This window comes from Nannobrachium achirus, assembly GCF_963921795.1.
Source record: "Nannobrachium achirus genome assembly, chromosome: 4".
NCBI classification, from domain to species: Eukaryota; Metazoa; Chordata; class Actinopteri; order Myctophiformes; family Myctophidae; genus Nannobrachium; species Nannobrachium achirus.
In genome coordinates, this window is record NC_137813.1 from 60083367 (window position 1) to 60108374 (window position 25008).

Consider the following 25008-nt stretch of genomic DNA (forward strand, 5'->3'; position numbering starts at 1 on the left):
TTCACTTGTCATAGTATAGTGCTGCAGAATTATGAAACAAATATACGGGTAGAGAACATAATGTAAGTGTCAGAGCAACAGTAATTAATCTATTATATAAAGACAACATACAGTAAATAGTGCATTTACGGTATATAGCGTCTGTTTTGTATTTTGTTATGGTTGATATCATCCATTTATCAATTCATATTGATAGTTAGATATGAATTATGATACATAATTATATGATTCATTTATTAGGTTATATTATGGACTAATGTCTGAATTTACAATATAGGAGACCATGTTTTGGTTGTACTGTAGTTCAAGCTAGTGGATTACAGGTCATGGTTATACTGTATCTCTGTCTTCTTGTTATGATAATGGGAACAACTCAATGAGTCCCACGATCTAACTGTCATAATCTGTATTCTTTATATGTATGTTAACTTACATCTTTGGGAGAGAGAATTAGCAAGCTGCCACTAGGATGGTATGCTCACTGTTTTGTCTCTTTGTCTGAGCAGAGGAAAGTGGACACCATGCAAAGCACCAACCTGCTCACCGGGAGAAACTAGGGGTGATTTTGCAGCAGTTTGAGGCTGAGCCTTGACTTTGACATGAGATCAAGTCCCCAGGAAGCAGCCCATACGGGTTTCTATATCAAATAGCAGTATTTAAATTGATAAAGATAGTGTGTTAGTGTAGTGGCTATGTATTTGACACATTGTAAATGGACAAATAGCTTACAGGCTTTTAGTTGGTTTCACACTTTTCTTGGATTTATCAGTCTCACCCCTGGCCCATTGATATGTGGGCTGTATCTCAAGTCTGCAAACCATAATATAGAAGAAAGATCATTACACACCATACATTTTTCATGCAATAACAATCTAGCTGTCTCAAACAACCTATAGCAGACCCTTTTGACATAGCGTAAGTTTAAAGTGTGTGGGGTGCCAGTCTTGCGCCTATTCACAAATACTTAGCTCTGAACGTGTGATACGGGAATATTCAATGTCATAGAACCGGCAGCATTTGCATTTTGGAATGTATTGTCTAATCAGTCACAATTTCTTGGCTATATGCATGTTCATAACGTGATTGTGTCAGTGTATTATTTTCATCAGTTCCAAATCATTTCAGTGTGCACAGTATGCATACTTGAATAAATATAAATCATAAATGTAAGTGTGAAATGAACTATAACGTGTCAGGTTTCTTATGATTATTAACAAAACAAGAGCTTAGCAGAGTCAGATAAATGACCAGTGTCCTCTCTCATAAGTGTCCATGCCACAGGGCAGGCCAACATCAGTGCTGTGTTTGCCGACACTGGAAAGCTTCAGTTTTAAAACAAAAAGCTTTGCCACAGACGACCTGTTTTACTTTTATTTCAAAGCCAGCCATCAAATCTTGCTCTGCGGCAAATATGAAACTGGTTGTTCTATATTAAAAGTATTTTAAAAGCCAAATGACGGGGAAAAGATGGCAAACTACTCTCCTTGTAGTGGTGTATATGTGAGCTTTTTAACGTCTCCAAACAAAACACAGGAGCACTCGGCACTCCACATGATTTTATTATGAAGTGAAACGTGTCTGCTATGTGCTCCATTTGTTATTTGACTTCAATATATTTTTCAGTCTGTATTTTATCTGTTTTAAGTTGTAGAGAAAACACAAGTGTCCCAGTATTCTGCAGCACACAGAGCACTGCCCTAGTGGGTTGAGACTACATGGTTCTCACAAATCCTTTAAGTCCCACCCCCTCCTCCTCTCTCACCATCAGTCTCTCTCTACGCAGACTTTAGTTCAGTGCATCTGAAATACGATACTGAAGAGAATGGCAGAAGTCGCCCCAGCTCCAGCTGCCGCCGCCCCGGCCAAAGCAGTAAAGAAGAAGGCCGCCGCTAAACCCAAGAAGGACGGTCCCAGCGTCCAGGATCTCATCGTCAACGCTGTGACCGCTTCCAAGGAGCGGAGCGGTGTTTCTCTGGCCGCCCTCAAGAAGGCTCTGGCCGCCGGTGGCGTCGACGTGGACAAGAAGAAGGTCATCGTTAAGAACACTGTAAAGAGGCTGGTAGCAAACGGCACCCTGCTTCAGACCAAGGGGACCGGTGCTTCTGGGTCTTTCAAGCTCAACAAGAAGGCTGAAAAGAAAGCAGTCAAAGCCAAGAAGCCTGCAGCCAAGAAACCCGCCGCGGCAAAGAAATCTCCCAAGAAGGCGGCAGCCAAGAAGCCCGCAGCCGCTAAAAAATCTCCCAAGAAGGCAAAGAAGCCTGCAGCTGCAAAGAAAGCTGTAGCCAAGAGCCCCAAGAAGGCTACCAAAAGTCCAAAGAAAGTGAAGAAACCCGCTGCCGCTAAGAAAACACCAGCAAAGAAGGCAGCCAAACCCAAGGCAGCAAAGCCCAAGGCGGCGAAACCCAAGAAGGCAGCCGCCAAGAAGAAGTAAACAGCCTCACAACAACCAGTTTAACACAAAGGCTCTTTTAAGAGCCACCCACAACTTTGATAAAGAGTTCCTATATTGTCTTGGTGCTGCCATTCAGGATCGATCAATTATGTGATTAGTTGTCATCAGTGAGAACTTGTATTAATTGATTAAGGTCCGTGTCGTAATAGAACTATGCAAAATGTCTAAATTAATTTAAGGCAACAAATGGGGCTACAGCCCAGCTAAAATACAATTAATGTATTTAATTACATGTTAACTAATGGTAGTTTGGAAGTTACATTTTATTTTCACAATCGGAATATAACTCCGTATTAATCTAGCAATATTTTCAGTTTTCTCTTTGCTATGACAATGCTTAATCTAATATGCATTTATGCATTATATTTTACTCCACTAGGAATTATTGACATGACATGCCTGACGTGTTCTTTAATCATTTGCCTCCAATAGATAGGACCACTTTTTATGCAAACGGTTAGTTTTCCATGGCCAATTGGCCATCTTGTTCAATATTTTGTAGAGAAATTATGCTGGTTGGTAAATGTGTTTAACAGTTCGTGTAAAATAAGATAGATTTGCCTTGCGAGCGTGCTACACGTCCCTGCGTAATATTGCACGTGTGTGAATAGTGTTTGATTCTACCCTAATACGAAGCAGGGAATTATTGCTCTTCAAACAATACATTTGGTGGCTCTTAAAAGAGCCGTTTTGGGGTTTGACAGTGACGGAAAGATTAAGCACGTTCTCCACGGATACGACGGGCCAGCTGGATGTCTTTGGGCATGATGGTCACCCTCTTGGCGTGGATGGCGCACAGATTGGTATCCTCGAACAGACCGACCAGATAAGCCTCGGCCGACTCCTGCAGAGCCATGACGGCGGAGCTCTGGAAGCGCAGGTCGGTCTTGAAGTCCTGGGCGATCTCCCTCACCAGGCGCTGGAAGGGCAGCTTGCGGATCAGCAGCTCGGTGGATTTCTGGTAGCGACGGATCTCCCTCAGAGCCACTGTACCAGGGCGGTAACGGTGAGGCTTCTTCACTCCACCGGTTGCCGGCGCGCTCTTACGAGCTGCCTTGGTGGCGAGCTGCTTCCTGGGCGCTTTACCGCCGGTGGATTTGCGAGCGGTCTGCTTGGTTCTTGCCATGGCTTCTTCTGGCTTAGTTGAATTCAGAATGTGTAAACAGCGCAAACGGCTGCCTTTTATTAGTGTCTGCAAGACGCCGTCATTCTATGATTGGTCAGTCGTCAGGAACCTCCTTCTTTGGGGAGGTACCATAAGTCACTTTCTACCGATTGGTGGGGAACACTTCACACTGGAGCTGCTGTAATAGATAATACTATGGAATACCACTTTCCAGCAAACTGAAAATACATTGTGTGTCATATGAGATGAGAAGAAACAAACATGTCTACTTGAGTGACAAAACAACACTTGACACAAGGATGCTTTGATGTATAAAGAGTATGTATGCATAATAGTAAAATCATACTCCAATTAATTTTTCCAATTATATCAATGTGCTCAAAGATCTGCCATCATGGACCATGTATTATGTTTTTTTTTTAATAGAAAGTCAATTAATCCTACAATTAAATACACCAATATAAACCGTTATGCCCAGTTATATTGAATTGTTGACTGAGAAGGCATCTTGTCTCAATATTTAACACGAATGTAATTAATGTTGGATAAATTATCAGCTTTCAATGCTGAATTAACTGAGGCACAATCCATGCAATGTACATGTATTGTATTGCCTACAAATGCTCATGACAAAATGAGCTTATATGAAATGTACATGTTTAAGTAATGGGGAAAATCTCTTTAAATTGAAACAGTGGGTGGCTCTTAAAAGAGCCTTTGTGGGGTTTGTCAAACGAATGAAGCAGGTTTATTTCTTGGCGGCTTTCTCGGTCTTCTTGGGCAGCAGAACAGCCTGGATGTTGGGCAGAACACCGCCCTGAGCGATAGTCACTCCACCCAGCAGCTTGTTGAGCTCCTCGTCGTTGCGGACGGCCAGCTGGAGGTGACGGGGAATGATACGAGTCTTCTTGTTGTCCCTGGCAGCGTTTCCAGCCAGCTCCAGGATCTCAGCGGTCAGGTACTCGAGCACAGCCGCCAGATAGACGGGAGCGCCGGCGCCGACACGCTGAGCATAGTTGCCTTTACGTAGCAGCCTGTGGACACGACCCACGGGGAACTGGAGCCCAGCACGGGATGAGCGGGTCTTTGCCTTCGCCCTGGCCTTTCCGCCGGTCTTCCCTCTTCCTGACATCGTGTAGGTTATTTCTGGAGTAGTAGCTCGAAGAAATGTGCTGGTTGAGAGCCGCGCGAGACCTTTTATATCTTCGACTAAAGAAAGGAAAGTGGAGTCTGTGTGCGGGTTGAGTGTGTTTGAGCTCCCCTCCAATCAGCATCATCGTCCTCCCTATGGCTCCTCCCAGAGCCCTGCCCCCTGTCTAAAAACTTTGCGTTCATCCCCAAAGAAGGAGGTTCCTCTGAGTCTGAGGACGTAAGGGAGGACAGGCAGACCCCCCCCCCCCCCCCCCCACACACACACACACACACACACACACACAATTCAATCCCCTATTCGTTTTTAGTCACAGCAGTTTACAGTAATATTACTAGTCAACTCTTCTTATCGACATGATGAGTCTTTCTCTGTGTTTTATTTATTTTCTTATACTATCTAAATTGTATTGAGGAAAAAATAGTGCTATTTTGTTTATACCCTGTATAAAATGACACAATGCAACATAAAGTAGCTCTGTTTATACCCTCTCCAGCGGTATATATGTTCCCCATTTTCATCTGTTTATATTTTATTTTTGACACTTGCTTTGGTGATATAAACGTATGTTTTCTCATGCCAATAAAGCTCATTTGAATTGATGTATATCCAATCCCTATGCTATATGATGTGTAATGGTACTTACTATTCATGTCGTGTTGAACCAAAAGGTCGTTAGGTTTAACACAATATCAGGGGTGGTGGGTGGGTTTGCAAGCATGTGAGGAAAAGGCAAGGAAAAAGTGATTTGGATTAGAACACAGGTCAGCTACGATGTTTAACGTTTAACCTTGTAATACATTAAATGTATTTTAGCAGGGGCCATTTGTCTCATCTCACATGTGACCGTGGTCCGTGGTGCATAAGTACAATTGAGGATACTCTTATAAAATTCAGGTGGTTGGCTCTTAAAAGAGCCTTTGTGGGTATAAATGTGGAACTGACAGTTTACTTCTTTTTGGGGGCTGCTTTCTTCGCTGCCTTAGGTTTGGCAACCTTCTTGGCGGGAGATTTCTTGGCTGCTGCGGGCTTCTTCGCCACTTTCTTGGGACTCTTTGTTGCCTTCTTCGGGCTTTTTGCTGCTACTTTCTTGGCAGCAGGCTTCTTGGCTTTCTTCGGTGATTTCTTGGCGGCTGCGGGCTTCTTTGCTGCAACCTTCTTGGGCTTCTTTGCCGCGGCGGGTTTCTTGGCGGCAGCGGGCTTCTTTGCTTTGACGGCTTTCTTAGCTGCAGGCTTCTTCGCCTTCACCGCTTCAGCCTTCTTGTTCATTTTGAAAGAACCAGACGCACCGGTGCCTTTGAGCTGGACCAGGGTGCCTTTAGCGACCAGGCTCTTGACGGCGATCTTAACGCGGGCCTTGTTCTTCTCCACATCGTATCCACCGGCAGCCAGAGCCTTCTTGACCGCAGCCAGGGACACACCGCTCCGCTCCTTGGAGGCGGACACGGCCTTGACGACCAGCTCAGCGACACTGGGGCCGGTCTTCTTGGGTCGTGGTGCTGCCTTCTTCTTGGCTGCTTTGGCCGGAGCTGGAGCTGGAGCGACTTCTGCCATTATAGTAATTTAGTCCTGTCTTCTCGAAACTTGATACTGACAAACTGACAGTGAACGCGCTGAAGGGGCTGGTCTTAAACACCACATGAGAACCATGTAGACTCAACCCACAGGGTCAGTGCTCTGTGTGCTGCAGAATACTGAGACAGTTGTGTTTTCTCCTCAACAAAAAACACATAAAACACAAGTGAATAAAAGTTTTTAAGTCAAAAGAACAAGTGGAGCAGATAGCAGACTAGTTTCACGTCCTAATAAAATCATGTAAAGCCCTGGGGACTCCTGAGTTTTGTTTTGGGACGTTTATAACCTCTCTACATGGAGAGATGTTGACCAACTTTCCTTTGTTATTTCTCTTTTAAAATATGTCCAACATACATTACCCTGGCAAATATTCACTGCACAGCAAGGGGAGATGTCTGGCAATGTATTACAAGTAAAACAAGTAATCTGTGTCAAAGTGTTTTGTTTTAAAATCATCATTTCCCAGTGTCTGCAAGCACACCTGTCCAGTGGCATGGCAACTTATGAGAGGACACTGTGGTCATAAGCTCTTGTTTTGTTATTATTCATTTTGACTCATTTCACACCTGTAATTATTGAAGAAAGTCCAATTATATATTGTTTTCCAATGGTGCCATTTACAACGAAATACATAGGTCAAACACACAAGACACAATTGAATTGTGTATGTAGGTTTATACTCAAATTGTATGATATGTCTATACGTGTGTATAGGCCTACGCGTGTAAGTAAGGGACCACGATAGCAGTGTTGTTTGTGGATGTAGCAAAACGAATTTGTCAATATACATACAGTATAGCCTATATATTATGTTTTTTCACCCCCAAATCCATGGTTGTATGTCAAGGCACTTTTGTAGCGTTGTAGCCAGGCCTTGGCTTGTAGGCTGAGTTTCACACTGCACAGTGCAAGTGGCCAAGAGGGGTCTGGGGACCACTCCCCAGCAAAATAAGTTAATATAGCATCACAATTATTTTAACCACTTGCATACTTTGACTATCAAAAAATTTGGCAACGTCACTTTTTCTTGTTTTGTTTTTTTCTCTATCAGTTTGGGGGTAATCTACACAACATATAGGATATATTATACACACCATGATCAGTGCTTATGGATTCGACCTCACTACAAGCTAAAAAGAATATTTAGGTCAGATCAGAGGCTACTATCATGCTCATACTTGTTGACTGTCCGTAATAAATAAAATAAAAAAGAAGAAGAAAAGTATTACATTTGCATATGAATGAGTTTTTTCGAACATAAAAACATTTGCATGTCAATGTCAAGAACAACCACAGTGCAACACAAACTCAGTGCCATGAGCTAAATTCAGTACTACTGGCCTTAGAATACTAGACAAATCAGTTTACGATAGGGGTGTCCTGTATTTTGCAAGTGTAAAGGCTAACACACTACAGATACTGCATTTAAAAGCTCAATTGAAGCCCCTTTTGTAATACAAGCGGTCATAATTTAAGTCGACAGTAAAAGGTTAATCTCTTTTCTTGAAAAGATGGGTGGTCCTTAAAAGGACCGTTGTGTTTAGAGCAGGCAGGACAGCTTACTTGGAGCTGGTGTACTTGGTGACAGCCTTGGTGCCCTCAGACACGGCGTGCTTGGCCAGCTCACCGGGGAGCAGCAGGCGGACGGCGGTCTGAATCTCCCTGGATGAGATGGTGGAGCGCTTGTTGTAGTGAGCCAGACGAGAGGCTTCACCGGCGATGCGCTCGAAGATGTCGTTGACAAAGGAGTTCATGATGCCCATGGCCTTGGAAGAGATACCGGTGTCAGGGTGGACCTGCTTCAGGACCTTGTACACGTAGATGGCATAGCTCTCCTTCCTGGACTTTCTGCGCTTCTTGCCGCCCTTTGCGGCGGTCTTGGAGACGGCTTTCTTGGAGCCCTTCTTGGGCGCTGGCTTCGCTACCTCAGGCATTTTGCTCTTTCTCTAGTAGATACTGAAGAAGGATTGACTCCCCATGCGGCTTAGCACCCTTATTTATACCAACCCCATGTAAATGAAGGGTACACATCCCTGCACAGGATTGGGTGATTCTGCCACAAGGAGGGAGGTGTCTTAGTTTCTGCAAAATGTTTTACCGCCCAGCCCTACAACATGCTCTATTGTCCCTCAAAATGAGCGGGACAAATGTCCCCTCCTATGTGGAAAGTCTCAGGTTGGGACTAAGTATATTATATACATTTAGGGTATATTTATTATTTCATTGAATAATGATATGCAACACGCCCATAGACAATTCCAGTTGTAACACAGTGTCTTTCAATGCAGAACATAATAATTAATTAGAACAGTCTGTGTTCATCTGTAAATAGTGTCACTATAACTGCAAAGCAGCCTATTGCTTAGCTTGATTCTCATTTCCCTTCCCAGTTCTTTTTAACCACATACTTTAATCATGTTTAATGTGTAGCTGCCGCTGTCTCTGACTTCAAACACCAACGGAAAGATGTGTGTAATCGTTTGAGATGAAATTAGGTGAAAGGTGACTCATTCTACAGTCCTATGGTTTTCACCCAGGCGCCGAAGCCCAGTAAAAAGTAAACATAGTTTAGTTTATTCATTTATATAAAAGTGAGTCAGGGAGTGTGAGTGCTGGCAAAAGTGGGCGTGAAGTTGATTTACATTTAATCAGATTCAATACAATTTATTCGTGATTTTAAATGCAAATTGTTTTTTAATGCACTATCGTGCTTACTGACCAGCCATGTAACAGTTGTACTTGTAATACGGTTAAATCCATGTTTGTTTACTGCACGCTTGCCTATAGGGTAGCAATCAGTTTACATTAAACTAGTGCAGGACAACACATTGGCATAGAATCAACTCTTTGAAGAATTGTGTGGGCGGCTCTTAAAAGAGCCTTTGGGTTGTTGGTAGATCAAGTCGAAATTATTAACCTCCGAAGCCGTACAGAGTGCGTCCCTGCCTCTTCAGGGCATAGACGACATCCATGGCGGTAACGGTCTTTCTCTTGGCATGCTCGGTGTAGGTGACGGCATCACGGATCACGTTCTCCAGGAAAACCTTGAGAACACCACGGGTTTCCTCGTAGATCAGACCGGAGATACGCTTCACACCGCCACGGCGAGCCAGACGGCGAATTGCGGGCTTGGTGATTCCCTGGATGTTATCACGAAGCACTTTACGATGACGCTTAGCGCCTCCTTTTCCAAGTCCCTTTCCGCCCTTCCTTTTTTTACTTTTTAAATAGACTTTATTGAAAATTTTGCAGGTTTACAATCATTTTGCAGGTTTACAATCATTTTAAGCATTCAAATAAGTCATAAATACAGTCATACATTAGGTAATAATTACACAATTATAATATAATATGTAAGGGCATTACTTTTTTTTTTTGTTTAACCCTCACCTTTCCTTCTTTTTTACATCGAAGAGAAAAGCATACAAAACAAGAAAATAGAAATATAATAAATATAGAAAAATAGAAATAGATGTTTTTTTTTTTTTTTTCTTCTTTTTTACAAGTTCAAAAGGTGCCATGGCTTCAGTTTGTTATGTTTAGAGTCCAGTGTTCGTTGCCTTCTGAGCTCAGTTTTTACTTGTTTGAAGACCACCTCCCCAGAAATGGTCTCCTGGTGAATGACCATGGCACTCCTAGTGTTCCACAATTTATTCACAACAGTGCAAATAATAGACCAAAAGAATTCTTGGTCCATGGCGGACATGTTTTCTTCAAAAACCCCGTACATTACAGCGTTATACGAGACCTTTATATTAAAACCAAGTTGTGACATTTTCCCCCATACATATCTTGACCTTTGACAATCCACGAGCAGGTGCTCTATGGACTCATCATCATTACAGTTTTCTACAGGACATTTTACAGTTTTCACAAAGCAGCTCCATTTTACCACTGCCCTTACTGCTAGCCTCCTAACGGAGACCAGCCACATTACATCCCTCTTTTTTTCAGAAACATTTTTACTCCAAATATTTTTAAGGCAGACCTGTTTTTGCACATCATTAAGGTTTTTATAAGGGAAGATGCCACCATATAAATCATCACACAAAAATTCATAAATACTTTTGCTGGACATTTCAACCCAGTCAATATTCAAATGTTCAGAAATAGCTATTAAATCCCCATACATAATTTTATAATATGGAAATGAGCTCCTTGCCCTACCCTTCTTTTTGGTCCAGCTCAGAGCCTCCCCAATCCAAACAGCGCTTCTTTTAAAACCAGATGCAACATTTTTACAAAACGAAATCTTTAGTTTGAGACCAAAATCTACAGCCCCTAGCCCTCCATTCTTTTTACTTTTATAGAGCAGGTCTCTTTTTGTCACCTCTCTAGTAGTTCCCCATATAAAGTTAACCAGAGTTTTATTAATTTTTTTCAGTGTCTGGTCCTTCGGTGGAAAAATGGTTGCTAAGAATAAACATTTAGAAAGAATATATGACTTAATAATTATTATCTTGGTTCTGTAACACATAGACTTGTTTTCCCATTTATTTAGTTCCTCCTTAATTTCTTTATCTTTTTCCTCCCAGTTTTTTCCATAGGAATCGTTATTACTAAATTTTATACCGAGCACTGTCATAGTATCTGTAACTTGTATGTTAACATTTGGCCTTGCCTCTCTCCTCCCGAACCAGACACCTTCTGTTTTATTCTGGTTTAACTTTGATCCGGAGACCTCTTCATAAAATGCTAGATGCTCCTTTACAATATCAAACTCTTTCTCATTTTTAACAATGACTGTTACGTCGTCGGCATAGGCCAGGACGACCACACGCTCACCTCCACTAGTTTTAATGCCTGTTAGTCTTTTATCGTTTTTTAATCTTTTTAATAAAGGGTTAATAGCCAAAATATAGAGGGCTGCTGAGGCTGGACAACCTTGTTTTACGCCCCTCTTAATTTCAAAGGTTTCAGTCAAAACACCATTTACGTTTACCTGTACTGTGGACTCTGAATACAGTAATTTAATCAAATCGATGAATTCCTTTTTAAAACCATAAGATTTTAAAACCTCCCACAAATACTCTCTTGAAATGAAATCGAACGCCTTCCTTTGATCTAAATTTACAACATAAAATTCCTCTTTCACATCACCACCAGTAATGTCTCTCAAAATCCCCAGGTTATCCCACATAAGTCTACCCTTAATGGCACACGTTTGTTCTTTTTCAATTAGTTTTTCCAAATCATTATTTAGTCTATTTACTATTATCTTAGCAAGTATTTTATAATCTATGTTCATCAAAGTGACATGTCTCCAATTATCTAAGTTATTCGAGGGCCCTTTTTTATATATTAGAGATACAATACCATGATAAAAAGAATCGTGCATTTTACCCAACCTGATTCCGTCATTAAACGCTGAGGTCAGCAGGTCCACCAAATCTTCAACACAAGAGAGAAAGAGCTCACTCGGCAGGCCATCTGGGCCTGGCGCCTTGCCCTTATTTAACTGTGAAATAGCTTCCCTTACTTCATTTTTAGTTATTTCCCCACCTGCTGAGTTAAGGCCAACCTCGCTTAGTTCAACAGAATCAAGAAAGGTATGCAACAGTGGCTCATTAATAGTAATTTTCTCATACATCCCTCGGCCTGACATTTTGCTGCAGCTGTGTGTGTAGATACAAAACTGAATGCCTGCTGGACTCAGAGCCCTCTCTTTATATCCTCGTTCTGAGGACGTAAGGGAGGACAGGCAGCCTGCTCTACACTGGGCGTTGCCAAAAAAAAAAGCCGCAGCCCCGACCCCACCCCCTTCTTGGTTCTGCATGACAATGACCTCTCCAACGGTTATAGGGCATGGTTACTTATAAAGATGAGAGACTTGGTGGAAGTTTTGAATTGATTCCCACTTTTCAAGTATGTGTCTTTTTTAGAATACCATATTATAACTCAGCAAGCCAGGAATAAGGGTACAATGTATCTCCACCAAGCAGTAAACATAACAAATATATTATTATTATTACCCTTATTATTACTATTATTATATTATGCATTTTATTTTCAAGTGAGGGGACACAGGGTAGACCTCATGGGCGTTGCCCAAAACTGCAGCACACCCAAACGCTCACAAACACTTCTGTAAAATAGGCTATATAATGGCTGCTCTGGTTCTCGTTTTAGTCACATAATTCCTTGGTTACTACCCTCAATGTGTTCTTTAATCAAGTGCAATATGTGACTCTAACCTTTGTGAATTTGGAAATAGCTTTTTATACATAATAAGATACACTGGCGAAATTGTAACTTAACAATGCTTAATAAGCAGGTGTATCTTATTAGTGTGGTTGCCTACAGGACACTAGTTCTATAGTGTAGCTTTCTTATTTTCCCAGATAAACAATCCAGACTATTAAAAGTAAGTCCATGGGGAGTGGTGCTAGCTCGAGGATTGGTGGGGCCTCACATGACAATCTAGATATTCGATCATAAATAGGTCAGGGGGTCACATGACACCTGGCCATCTACACTTACTGTAGTCAGACGAAGAATGCCGATCCCACATTGGCTGTTGAATGCTGATCCTTCATTAGCTGTTGATGGTGATCATGACGTCATATGAGCCATACAAAGCTTTGTATAGCTCATATGATCATATAGGCCAACTAGGAAGACGCCTCAAGCCCCTAAAGGGCGAGGACGCGCCATGTCTTTGCAATCTATCTGGCCAGTGATGTATATCGGACCAGTTACCCATATATGGAGACCCCTTGTACCCATATATGGAGATCCATGTACTGTAGTCTATATGGAGATAAACTGTGAGAGCCCAAACATCCTTACTCAGTTATTCGTTATGTAAAGGTCTATGACATCTGACATCATACATACGATTTATTTTATGCCAATACATGGAGATCCCTGTCTGTAGAACCAGCCACACAAATATGGGCTGTCTTGGCCATCTGTCTTGGCCATATATGGATTCTGTTCATATTCTGTTCTGTTCTCATATATGGGCATTCCGATGAAGTCCTGTTAGATATGGACTTAATATTGATGACATCAGGGAACTCCATATATGGGCTTAAAAGGGATTCTGTTCGTGGTTCCCATGACATCACAGTGAAGTCAGAGCGTGATGTCAGAGCAGCAAACTCATTCTGTTAGAGTGGTTCCCCTGACACCACAGTGATGTCAGAGCATGATGTCAGAGCGGCAAACCTAGACCTTAAAAAAGTGTACGCGTCCAGACAGACGGAATCAGCATGTGCCATTTCACATACTAAACTGCGACCTTCGGTCACAATCAGGTCACATTTATTGATGGTGACATCATCACATTACTAATTGCTAGTCAATAAGTATGGCCATTGGCTCATTATTAATGGTGAAGCTAAATAAAACCTAACATACCAACATGCATCTACACATAGAGTCCATTAACGATAAAACATGCCTATTAATAATTGATACATTATTAATACAACTGTTAACAAAAATGTTATTAAGCATGGGCCTTATCAGGATCTAAAACTCACATCACAGCCAATTCTTATTATTATTGTTATTCTTATTTTTACTGCGTTGTAACACAATGGCTTTCGTCCATTATGGCGCTTTTCCACTGTGTAGATTGTTTCAAGCATGTATCCATGTCACCTTAACCACACACACATATAGCCCCTTTTTGACCGCAGCTTTAGCACCACACTGTTGTCTAAGAGCAAGCTAGTTTGTGCTAAAGACATCTACTCTTTCATCGCCCTGCCGAACCGGCGTGAGTTCGAGTTGTGCTTCTATCAAGAGCCAACGCTGCGTCGCTTTCTGGAGCAATATACTATTGATGTGGAGGAGGAAAAATGGAAGGACTGGTCCATAGAATCCTCCGTGAGTATCAGCACCGTGAATGTGGTGGTTAAGTTCTGGACCGGACGGGTCTCAGATCATGATGTGGACCTGTACCTGAAACGTTACTGCAACATCCTTGAGAAACCGTACAAGCCGGTGGATGCGTTCGGGATATGGTACGGAGTACGAAAGTACAAAGTAGAGATTAAGCTTGACACCAGCGGGAAACGTATGTCTCTGCCCTGCTCCATTTCACTGGGTCCCTACAATGGGCGCATTTTCTACCCGGGCCAGGAGACCAGGTGCTTCATCTGCAACAGCACGGAGCACCAGGTCCGGGAGTGCGACCAGGTGAAATGCTGGAAGTGTTCGATCCTGGGACACAAGGCGAAGGACTGCGGGAACGACGCGGTGTGCAGTTTGTGTGGAGAGCTCGGGCACTCGTACTTCCAGTGCCCCAAGTCGTACAGCAACAAGGCTAAAGAGCACCGAAAGGAGCAAGCAGCAGAACAGCAGAGACGTGTAGTGGAGCTACTGCGGAGCAGCAGGCAGGCGCTGCCACCAGACGGAGCCAGCACCCCACAGTCGGCTGACAGTGGGCAGCAGAGCCGCCGTACTCAGCTTGAACCCGGCGTTCCAACACCAACTCCGACTGAGGAGCGTGGTGGAGCTGGGATGACAGCTGGGACGGGAAGGAAGGTGCCTGACGTGACAACAGCGAAGCTGGTTCCTGGGAGAGGTCGTACCCCTTCTTATTATAACTCTATGGGTCGTACTCAGCTCGAACCCGGCGTTCTAACACCAACTCCGACTGAGGAGCGCGGTGAAGCTGGGATGACAGCTGAGACGGCAAGACCGATGCGTGGCGAGATGACGGTGAACCAGCAGCCGGTGGCCAGCAGAGGGAGAGGCCGAGGGAGAGGCACATTCTCCGCCGCGAGCATGAGGGAAGCAGCAGCGAGCTCCGGAGGGGCGTCCGCTCTCATGGGGAGACAGCAGCAACAGCAGCAGCAGCAGTCGCCGCCCCCCTCTTGCCCAGAGGCCGCCGCCGCAGAGGAGACGGAGGAGGCTGTCAGACAGCTGGAGAAAGCTGTCAAAAACATCCTGCCTCCCTGGTCCGACTCCTCTGGCGTCGAGGAGGAGAAGGGAGCAGAGGCCAATGATCAGCGTGATGAGGAGATGGGCGAGGAGTCAGACGCCTACGACTCGGCAAGTGAGGAGCCGAGCGAGAAGAGCGAGCGGAGCGACAGTAGCTCAAGCAGCAGTCTTGATTCTAGCGGAGGAGAAGGGCTCCCCTCCACTACTGCAGAAGGGACACATGGAGACGGAGCTCACGTGAGTGCTTACAAGAAACGTTATACGTCGCCTCTGGCGAATATTTATATAAATGAAAATATTACTCCTTTAAATTATAAAACCTGTGTGTTGGTTAAGTCTGATCATCTGGCCGTAGTTGTCGTTTTAAAACTCGGCAAAACAGAAAAGAAGGGTTTTTGGAAGTTGAATGTGAGCTGTTTAAGAAATAATGATGTATTGATAGAACTAAAAAAAGAGATGGCTATTACCAGGTCGTTACATGTGTTAACTGAATCATACATTGAGTTATGGGAGGTTTTGAAAGAGCGACTTCGTTTTTTCTTTAAATTTAAGTCTAAACTTTTAAATAAGGAGCAAAACGAAAAGTACAATGCTTTAATGGCTGATTATGTGAATCTCCGAACGAAAGTAGATAAATCGGAGGCTGATATTGAGCTCTTAAGTGAAATGGAAACTCAATTGGCCAAATTAAATGATGTGTCTTATTGCCTCCGCCTACAGGCTGGTATGGGGGACACAGATTGCTCCAGTAATATACATAGTCTAATGAATATACACAAGAAGGATTTGGAAAATAAACATGTTGGTTCAATTCTAAATGACAATGGTCAATTAATTGAGGATGAAAAAATAAAAAGGGAAACCATTAGAGAACTCTGTAAAAAAATGTATGAGAAAATTACTATTAATGAGGCAGTTTTGCATAGCTTTCTCGACTCCATCGATCTGAGCGAGGTTGGCCTTAATTCAGCAGGTGGGGAAATAACTAAAAATGAGGTGAGGGAAGCTATCTCACAATTAAATAAGGGCAAAGCGCCAGGCCCAGATGGCCTGTCTAGTGAGATTTATCTCTCTTGTGTAGAAGATTTGGTGGACCTGCTGACCTCGGCTTTTAATGATGGTGTCAAGTTGGGCAAAATGCATGATTCTTTTTATCATGGTGTTATATCCCTAATATATAAAAAAGGGTCCGCGAATAATTTAGATAATTGGAGGCATGTCACTCTGATGAACATCGATTATAAAATACTTGCTAAGATAGGCTAATTGTAAATAGACTAAATATCGATTTGGAAAAACTCATTGAAAAAGAACAAACATGTGCCATTAAGGGTAGATTTATGTGGGATAACCTGGGGATTCTAAGAGAAATTACTGGTGGTGAAGTGAAAGAGGAATTTTATGTTATAAGTTTAGATCAAAAGAAGGCGTTTGATTACATTTCAAGGGAGTATTTGTGGGAGGTTTTAAAAGCATATGGTTTTAAAAAGGAATTTATCAATTTGATTAAAATGCTGTATGCAAAGTCCACAGTTCAGGTAAATGTTAATGGTGTCTTGACTGAAACTTTTGACATTAAAAGAGGAGTAAAACAGGGTTGTCCGCTTTCGGGAGCTCTCTATATTCTGGCAATTAACCCTTTATTAAAAAAGATAAAAAACGATAAAAGACTAACAGGTATTAAAACTAGTGGGGGTGAGCGCTTGGTCGTCCTGGCCTATGCCGACGACGTAATTGTAATTGTTAAAAATAAGAAAGAGTTAGATATAATTAACGAGCATCTATCACTCTATGAAGAGGTCTCTGGATCAAAGTTAAACCTGGATAAAACGGAGGGTGTCTGGTTTGGGAGGAGCGAGGCACGGCCGAATATTAACATAAAAGATACAGATTCTATGACAATCCTAGGGATTAAGTTCAGTGCCAGTGATTCCTATGAGAAAAATTGGGACGAAAAGGATAAAGAAATTAAGGAGGAATTAAACAAATGGGAAAACAAATCCTGTTGTTACAGAACTAAAATTATTATTATTAAGTCTTTTATTGTTTCTAAGGTGATTTTCTTAGCAACAATTTTTCCTCCCAAGGACCAGACTCTGAAAAAAATTAATAAAACGTTGGTTAACTTTATTTGGGGAACCACCAGAGAGGTGACAAAAAGAGACCTGCTCTATAAAAGTAAAAAGAAAGGGGGGCTGGGGGCTGTGGACTTTGGGCTCAAACTAAAAATGTCTTTTTGTAAAAATGTTGCATCTGGGTTTAAAAGGAAAGCTCTGTGGATTGGAGAGGTTTTAAGCTGGTCCAAAAAGAAGGGTAGGGCAAGGAGCTCAGTACCTTATTATAAATTAATGTATGGGGATTTATTATCCAACTCTGAACACCTGAACATTGACTGGATCGAAATGTCCAGTAAGCATATTTATTCTATTATTTGTGATGATCTGTATGGTGGCATCTTCCCCTATAAAGGTCTTGATGATGTGCAGAAACAGGTGTGCTTGAAAAATATATGGAGCAAAAACTTATCTGAAAAAAAGAGGGATGTAATGTGGCTTGTCTCTGTTAGGAGGCTAGCTGTTAGAGCAGTTGTAAAATGGAGCTGCTTTGTGACAACGGTGAAATGTCCAATGGGAAATTGTAATGACGATGAGTCAATAGAACACCTGCTTGTAGACTGCCAGAGGTCAAGATATGTCTGGGGGAAGATGACACTCATCGGTTTTAAAATCAAGGTGACTTATAACGCTGTTATGTATGGTGTGTTTGAGGAAAAAATGTCTGCTATGGATCATGACTTCTATTGGTCTGTGATTTGCACTGTGGTAAACAAGTTATGGAACACTAGATGTGCCATGGTGATTCACCAGGAATCCATATCTGGGGAAGTTGTATTCAAGCAGATAAGAACTGAACTGAAAAGGCAAAGAACACTGGACTCAAAACAAAGAATACTCAAGCCATGGCACCTTTTGGCACTTTAAAAATTACTGTTAAAAAAAAGAAAGAAAAAAAAATATATTCTATATTTTTCTATTTTATATTTTTGTATTTATAGGCCTTTTGGCTTCAATGTAAAAAAAAGGGGGAGTGAAAAAAAAAAAGAGAAGTAATGCCCTTACATGTAGTAATATAATTGTGTAATTACTGTATGATTGTTTTCATATGCATTTTTGTAGTCTACTGCTTAAAATGACTGTATTCATATGCCTGTTTGATTGCTTGAAATGATTGTAAAACCTGCAAAATTTTCAATAAAGTTTATTTAAAAAGCGAATGAAGAGAAGAAGCCTAGAAAACAATGAAAGCTTGTTTAACATTCACACCTCTTCATCATGGCTTCACTCTCATTCGTTACCTGTAACGTGAGAGGAATCAAATCCATGGAGAACAGAAGGTCTAAGTTGAACATTCTTCACAATACGAGGTATGATATTATATGTGCTCAAGAACTGAGACTGACGACACAGAGTGATATTGATGATGTTGCTACTATTTGGAGAAAAGGCACTTCTATTATCTCTATAGGTTTTGATAAAGCTGACGGTGTGGGTATATTTTTTAATAGTAAAGCTGAAATAATTAAGCAAAGAGAAATTATCCCAGGTAGAATTTTACTTGTTGACTGTTTTTATTTAAATTTAAAAATTAGAATTATAAACGTGTATACACCACCAGATTCTGCAACAAAAGTAAGAATGTTTAAAAAATTATATGAGTTGTTGACGGTGGGTTATCACACTATATTATGTGGTGACTTTAATTCCTATACTGACGAATTGGATAGAATCTCTGCTGTGCACGTAAATCCCCGGGGCCGCAATAGAGAGGGAAAGGAACTGAAAAAAATGTATGAGTTCTGTGGTGTCAGTGATGTTTTTAGAATTTTGCATCCAACAGATGTGGGCTACGCGTTTTGACAAAAATGTCAAGACGAGGATAGACCATATTTATATTAATGGAAACATTACTCCTCTAAACTATAAAACCCGTGTCTTAGTTAAATCTGATCATCTGGCCGTAGTTGTGCTTTTAAGACTTGGCAAAACAGAAAAGAATGGGTTTTGGAAAATGAATGTAAGCTGTTTAAAAAATAACGATGTGTTTACAGAACTAAAAAAATAGGTTGCTATTACCAGGTCATTACATGTGTTTACTAAATCATATATTGAACTATGGGAGGTAATGAAAGAGCGGCTACGTTTTTTCTTTAAATTTAAATCTAAACTATTAAATCAGGAGCAAAATGTGAAGTACAATGCTTTAATGGCCGACTATGTAAATCTTCGAACAAAAGTAGATAAATCGGAGGCAGATAACGAGCTATTAAGCGAAATGGAAACTCAATTGGCTGATGTGTCACAGTGCCTCCGCCTACAGGCTGGTATGGGAGACACAGAATGCGCCACTAATATACATAGTTTAATGAGTTTACACAAGAAGAAGCTGGAAAATAAACATATTGGCGCTATTCTAAATGACAATGGTCAGTTAATTGAAGATGAAAAAATAAAAAGGGAAACCATTAGAGAACTCTGTAAAAAAATGTATGAGAAAATTACTATTAATGAGCCACTGTTGCATACCTTTCTTGATTCCGTTGAACTAAGCGAGGTTGGCCTTAATTCAGCAGGTGGGGAAATAACTAAAAATGAAGTAAGGGAAGCTATTTCACAGTTAAATAAGGGCAAGGCGCCAGGCCCAGATGGCCTGCCGAGTGAGCTCTTTCTCTCTTGTGTTGAAGATTTGGTGGAACTGCTGACCTCAGCGTTTAATGACGGAATCAGGTTGGGTAAAATGCACGATTCTTTTTATCATGGTATTGTATCTTTAATATATAAAAAAGGGCCCTCGAATAACTTAGATAATTGGAGACATGTCACTTTGATGAACATAGATTATAAAATACTTGCTAAGATAATAGTAAATAGACTAAATCATGATTTGGAAAAACTAATTGAAAAAGAACAAACATGTGCCATTAAGGGTAGACTTATGTGGGATAACCTGGGGATTTTGAGAGACATTACTGGTGGTGATGTGAAAGAGGAATTTTATGTTGTAAATTTAGATCAAAGGAAGGCGTTCGATTTCATTTCAAGAGAGTATTTGTGGGAGGTTTTAAAATCTTATGGTTTTAAAAAGGAATTCATCGATTTGATTAAATTACTGTATTCAGAGTCCACAGTACAGGTAAATGTAAATGGTGTTTTGACTGAAACCTTTGAAATTAAGAGGGGCGTAAAACAAGGTTGTCCAGCCTCAGCAGCCCTCTATATTTTGGCTATTAACCCTTTATTAAAAAGATTAAAAAACGATAAAAGACTAACAGGCATTAAAACTAGTGGAGGTGAGCGTGTGGTCGTCCTGGCCTATGCCGACGACGTAACAGTAAAAATGAGAAAGAGTTTGATATTGTAAATGAGCATCTAGCATTTTATGAGGAGGTCTCCGGATCAAAGTTAAATCAGAATAAAACAGAAGGTGTCTGGTTCGGGAGGAGAGAGGCAAGGCCAAATGTTAACATACAACTTACAGATACTATGACAGTGCTCGGTATAAAATTTAGTAATAACGATTCCTATGGAAAAAACTGGGATGGAAAGGATACAGAAATTAAGGAGGAACTAAATAAATGGGAAAACAAGTCTATGTGTTACAGAACAAAGATAATAATTATTAAGTCATATATTCTTTCTAAATGTTTATTCTTAGCAACAATTTTTCCACCGAAGGACCAGACACTGAAAAAAATTAATAAAACTTTGGTTAACTTTATATGGGGAACCACTAGAGAGGTGACAAAAAGAGACCTGCTCTATAAAAGTAAAAAGAATGGAGGGCTAGGGGCTGTTGATTTTGGACTCAAACTAAAGATTTCGTTTTGTAAAAATGTTGCATCTGGTTTTAAAAGAAGTGCTGTATGGATTGGAGAGGCTCTGAGCTGGACCAAAAAGAAGGGTAGGGCAAGGAGCTCATTTCCATATTATAAAATTATGTATGGGGATTTAATAGCTATTTCTGAACACTTGAATATTGACTGGGTTGAAATGTCCAGCAAAAGTATTTATGAATTTTTGTGTGATGATTTATATGGGGGCATCTTCCCTTATAAAAACCTTAATGATGTGCAAAAACAGGTCTGCCTTAAAAATATTTGGAGTAAAAATGTATCTGAAAAAAAGAGGGATGTAATGTGGCTGGTCTCCGTTAGGAGGCTAGCAGTAAGGGCAGTGGTAAAATGGAGCTGCTTTGTAAAAACTGTAAAATGTCCTGTAGAAAACTGTAATGACGATGAGTCCATAGAGCACCTGCTCGTGGATTGTCAAAGGTCAAGGTATGTATGGGGGAAGATGTCACAACTTGGATTTAATATAAAGGTCTCGTATAATGCTGTAATGTACGGGGTTTTTGAAGAAAACATGTCCGCCATGGACCAAGAATTTTTTTGGTCTATTATTTGCACTGTTGTGAATAAATTGGGGAACACTAGGAGTGCCATGGTCATTCACCAGGAGACCATTTCTGGGGAGGTAGTCTTCAAACAGGTAAAAACTGAGCTCAGAAGGCAACGAACACTGGACTCTAAACATAACAAACTGAAGCCATGGCACCTTTTGAACTTGTAAAAAAGAAAGAAAAAAAAATCAATTTCTATTTTTCTATATTTATTATATTTCTATTTTCTTGTTTTGTATGCTCTTTTTTGCTTCGATGTAAAAAAAAAAAAGAGAAGGAAAAGGTGAGGGTTAAACAAAACAAAAAAAGAAAGTAATGCCCTTACATATTATATTATAATTATGTAATTACTTTAATGTATGACTGTAATCATATGACTTCTTTGAATGCTTAAAATGATTGTAAAAATGCAAAATTTTCAATAAAGTCTATTTAAAAAGCAAGGAAGGGCGGAAAGGGACTTGGAAAAGGAGGCGCTAAGCGTCATCGTAAAGTGCTTCGTGATAACATCCAGGGAATCACCAAGCCCGCAATTCGCCGTCTGGCTCGCCGTGGCGGTGTGAAGCGTATCTCCGGTCTGATCTACGAGGAAACCCGTGGTGTTCTCAAGGTTTTCCTGGAGAACGTGATCCGTGATGCCGTCACCTACACCGAGCATGCCAAGAGAAAGACCGTTACCGCCATGGATGTCGTCTATGCCCTGAAGAGGCAGGGACGCACTCTGTACGGCTTCGGAGGTTAATAATTTCGACTTGATCTACCAACAACCCAAAGGCTCTTTTAAGAGCCGCCCACACAATTCTTCAAAGAGTTGATTCTATGCCAATGTGTTGTCCTGCACTAGTTTAATGTAAACTGATTGCTACCCTATAGGCAAGCGTGCAGTAAACAAACATGGATTTAACCGTATTACAAGTACAACTGTTACATGGCTGGTCAGTAAGCACGATAGTGCATTAAAAAACAATTTGCATTTAAAATCACGAATAAATTGTATTGAATCTGATTAAATGTAAATCAACTTCACGCCCACTTTTGCCAGCACTCACACTCCCTGACTCACTTTTATATAAATGAATAAACTAAACTATGTTTACTTTTTACTGGGCTTCGGCGCCTGGGTGAAAACCATAGGACTGTAGAATGAGTCACCTTTCACCTAATTTCATCTCAAACGATTACACACATCTTTCCGTTGGTGTTTGAAGTCAGAGACAGCGGCAGCTACACATTAAACATGATTAAAGTATGTGGTTAAAAAGAACTGGGAAGGGAAATGAGAATCAAGCTAAGCAATAGGCTGCTTTGCAGTTATAGTGACACTATTTACAGATGAACACAGACTGTTCTAATTAATTATTATGTTCTGCATTGAAAGACACTGTGTTACAACTGGAATTGTCTATGGGCGTGTTGCATATCATTATTCAATGAAATAATAAATATACCCTAAATGTATATAATATACTTAGTCCCAACCTGAGACTTTCCACATAGGAGGGGACATTTGTCCCGCTCATTTTGAGGGACAATAGAGCATGTTGTAGGGCTGGGCGGTAAAACATTTTGCAGAAACTAAGACACCTCCCTCCTTGTGGCAGAATCACCCAATCCTGTGCAGGGATGTGTACCCTTCATTTACATGGGGTTGGTATAAATAAGGGTGCTAAGCCGCATGGGGAGTCAATCCTTCTTCAGTATCTACTAGAGAAAGAGCAAAATGCCTGAGGTAGCGAAGCCAGCGCCCAAGAAGGGCTCCAAGAAAGCCGTCTCCAAGACCGCCGCAAAGGGCGGCAAGAAGCGCAGAAAGTCCAGGAAGGAGAGCTATGCCATCTACGTGTACAAGGTCCTGAAGCAGGTCCACCCTGACACCGGTATCTCTTCCAAGGCCATGGGCATCATGAACTCCTTTGTCAACGACATCTTCGAGCGCATCGCCGGTGAAGCCTCTCGTCTGGCTCACTACAACAAGCGCTCCACCATCTCATCCAGGGAGATTCAGACCGCCGTCCGCCTGCTGCTCCCCGGTGAGCTGGCCAAGCACGCCGTGTCTGAGGGCACCAAGGCTGTCACCAAGTACACCAGCTCCAAGTAAGCTGTCCTGCCTGCTCTAAACACAACGGTCCTTTTAAGGACCACCCATCTTTTCAAGAAAAGAGATTAACCTTTTACTGTCGACTTAAATTATGACCGCTTGTATTACAAAAGGGGCTTCAATTGAGCTTTTAAATGCAGTATCTGTAGTGTGTTAGCCTTTACACTTGCAAAATACAGGACACCCCTATCGTAAACTGATTTGTCTAGTATTCTAAGGCCAGTAGTACTGAATTTAGCTCATGGCACTGAGTTTGTGTTGCACTGTGGTTGTTCTTGACATTGACATGCAAATGTTTTTATGTTCGAAAAAACTCATTCATATGCAAATGTAATACTTTTCTTCTTCTTTTTTATTTTATTTATTACGGACAGTCAACAAGTATGAGCATGATAGTAGCCTCTGATCTGACCTAAATATTCTTTTTAGCTTGTAGTGAGGTCGAATCCATAAGCACTGATCATGGTGTGTATAATATATCCTATATGTTGTGTAGATTACCCCCAAACTGATAGAGAAAAAAACAAAACAAGAAAAAGTGACGTTGCCAAATTTTTTGATAGTCAAAGTATGCAAGTGGTTAAAATAATTGTGATGCTATATTAACTTATTTTGCTGGGGAGTGGTCCCCAGACCCCTCTTGGCCACTTGCACTGTGCAGTGTGAAACTCAGCCTACAAGCCAAGGCCTGGCTACAACGCTACAAAAGTGCCTTGACATACAACCATGGATTTGGGGGTGAAAAAACATAATATATAGGCTATACTGTATGTATATTGACAAATTCGTTTTGCTACATCCACAAACAACACTGCTATCGTGGTCCCTTACTTACACGCGTAGGCCTATACACACGTATAGACATATCATACAATTTGAGTATAAACCTACATACACAATTCAATTGTGTCTTGTGTGTTTGACCTATGTATTTCGTTGTAAATGGCACCATTGGAAAACAATATATAATTGGACTTTCTTCAATAATTACAGGTGTGAAATGAGTCAAAATGAATAATAACAAAACAAGAGCTTATGACCACAGTGTCCTCTCATAAGTTGCCATGCCACTGGACAGGTGTGCTTGCAGACACTGGGAAATGATGATTTTAAAACAAAACACTTTGACACAGATTACTTGTTTTACTTGTAATACATTGCCAGACATCTCCCCTTGCTGTGCAGTGAATATTTGCCAGGGTAATGTATGTTGGACATATTTTAAAAGAGAAATAACAAAGGAAAGTTGGTCAACATCT

General features: G+C 41.1%; 7 protein-coding genes across 7 annotated transcripts in view; 3 read left to right on the top strand and 4 right to left on the bottom strand.

Moving 5' to 3' along the window:
* LOC308283962 (histone H3.2) overlaps window positions 1-25008 on the top strand; it is a gene marked incomplete at its 3' end in the record, with an annotated part of 144177 nt that overhangs the window by 115731 nt on the left and 3438 nt on the right. The gene's annotated exons all lie outside the window — the stretch shown is intronic.
* Window positions 1823-2431, top strand: LOC308283917 (histone H1-like; the record flags this gene model as incomplete). The annotated part of the gene is made up of 1 exon (XM_080724433.1): window positions 1823-2431. The coding sequence occupies one exon, from the start codon at window positions 1823-1825 to the stop codon at window positions 2429-2431; it is 609 nt and encodes a 202-aa protein (XP_080580559.1).
* LOC308283933 (histone H3.2) lies at window positions 3168-3578 on the bottom strand (the record flags this gene model as incomplete). The annotated part of the gene is made up of 1 exon (XM_080724447.1): window positions 3168-3578. One exon carries the CDS (start codon window positions 3576-3578, stop codon window positions 3168-3170), a length of 411 nt encoding a protein of 136 aa, XP_080580573.1.
* Window positions 4327-4710, bottom strand: LOC308283937 (histone H2A-like; the record flags this gene model as incomplete). The annotated part of the gene is made up of 1 exon (XM_080724451.1): window positions 4327-4710. One exon carries the CDS (start codon window positions 4708-4710, stop codon window positions 4327-4329), a length of 384 nt encoding a protein of 127 aa, XP_080580577.1.
* On the bottom strand, window positions 5677-6282 carry LOC308283921 (histone H1-like; the record flags this gene model as incomplete). The annotated part of the gene is made up of 1 exon (XM_080724437.1): window positions 5677-6282. The coding sequence occupies one exon, from the start codon at window positions 6280-6282 to the stop codon at window positions 5677-5679; it is 606 nt and encodes a 201-aa protein (XP_080580563.1).
* On the bottom strand, window positions 7863-8237 carry LOC308283944 (histone H2B-like; the record flags this gene model as incomplete). Its single annotated transcript, XM_080724458.1, has 1 exon — window positions 7863-8237. One exon carries the CDS (start codon window positions 8235-8237, stop codon window positions 7863-7865), a length of 375 nt encoding a protein of 124 aa, XP_080580584.1.
* On the top strand, window positions 23375-23749 carry LOC308283945 (histone H2B-like; the record flags this gene model as incomplete). Its single annotated transcript, XM_080724459.1, has 1 exon — window positions 23375-23749. One exon carries the CDS (start codon window positions 23375-23377, stop codon window positions 23747-23749), a length of 375 nt encoding a protein of 124 aa, XP_080580585.1.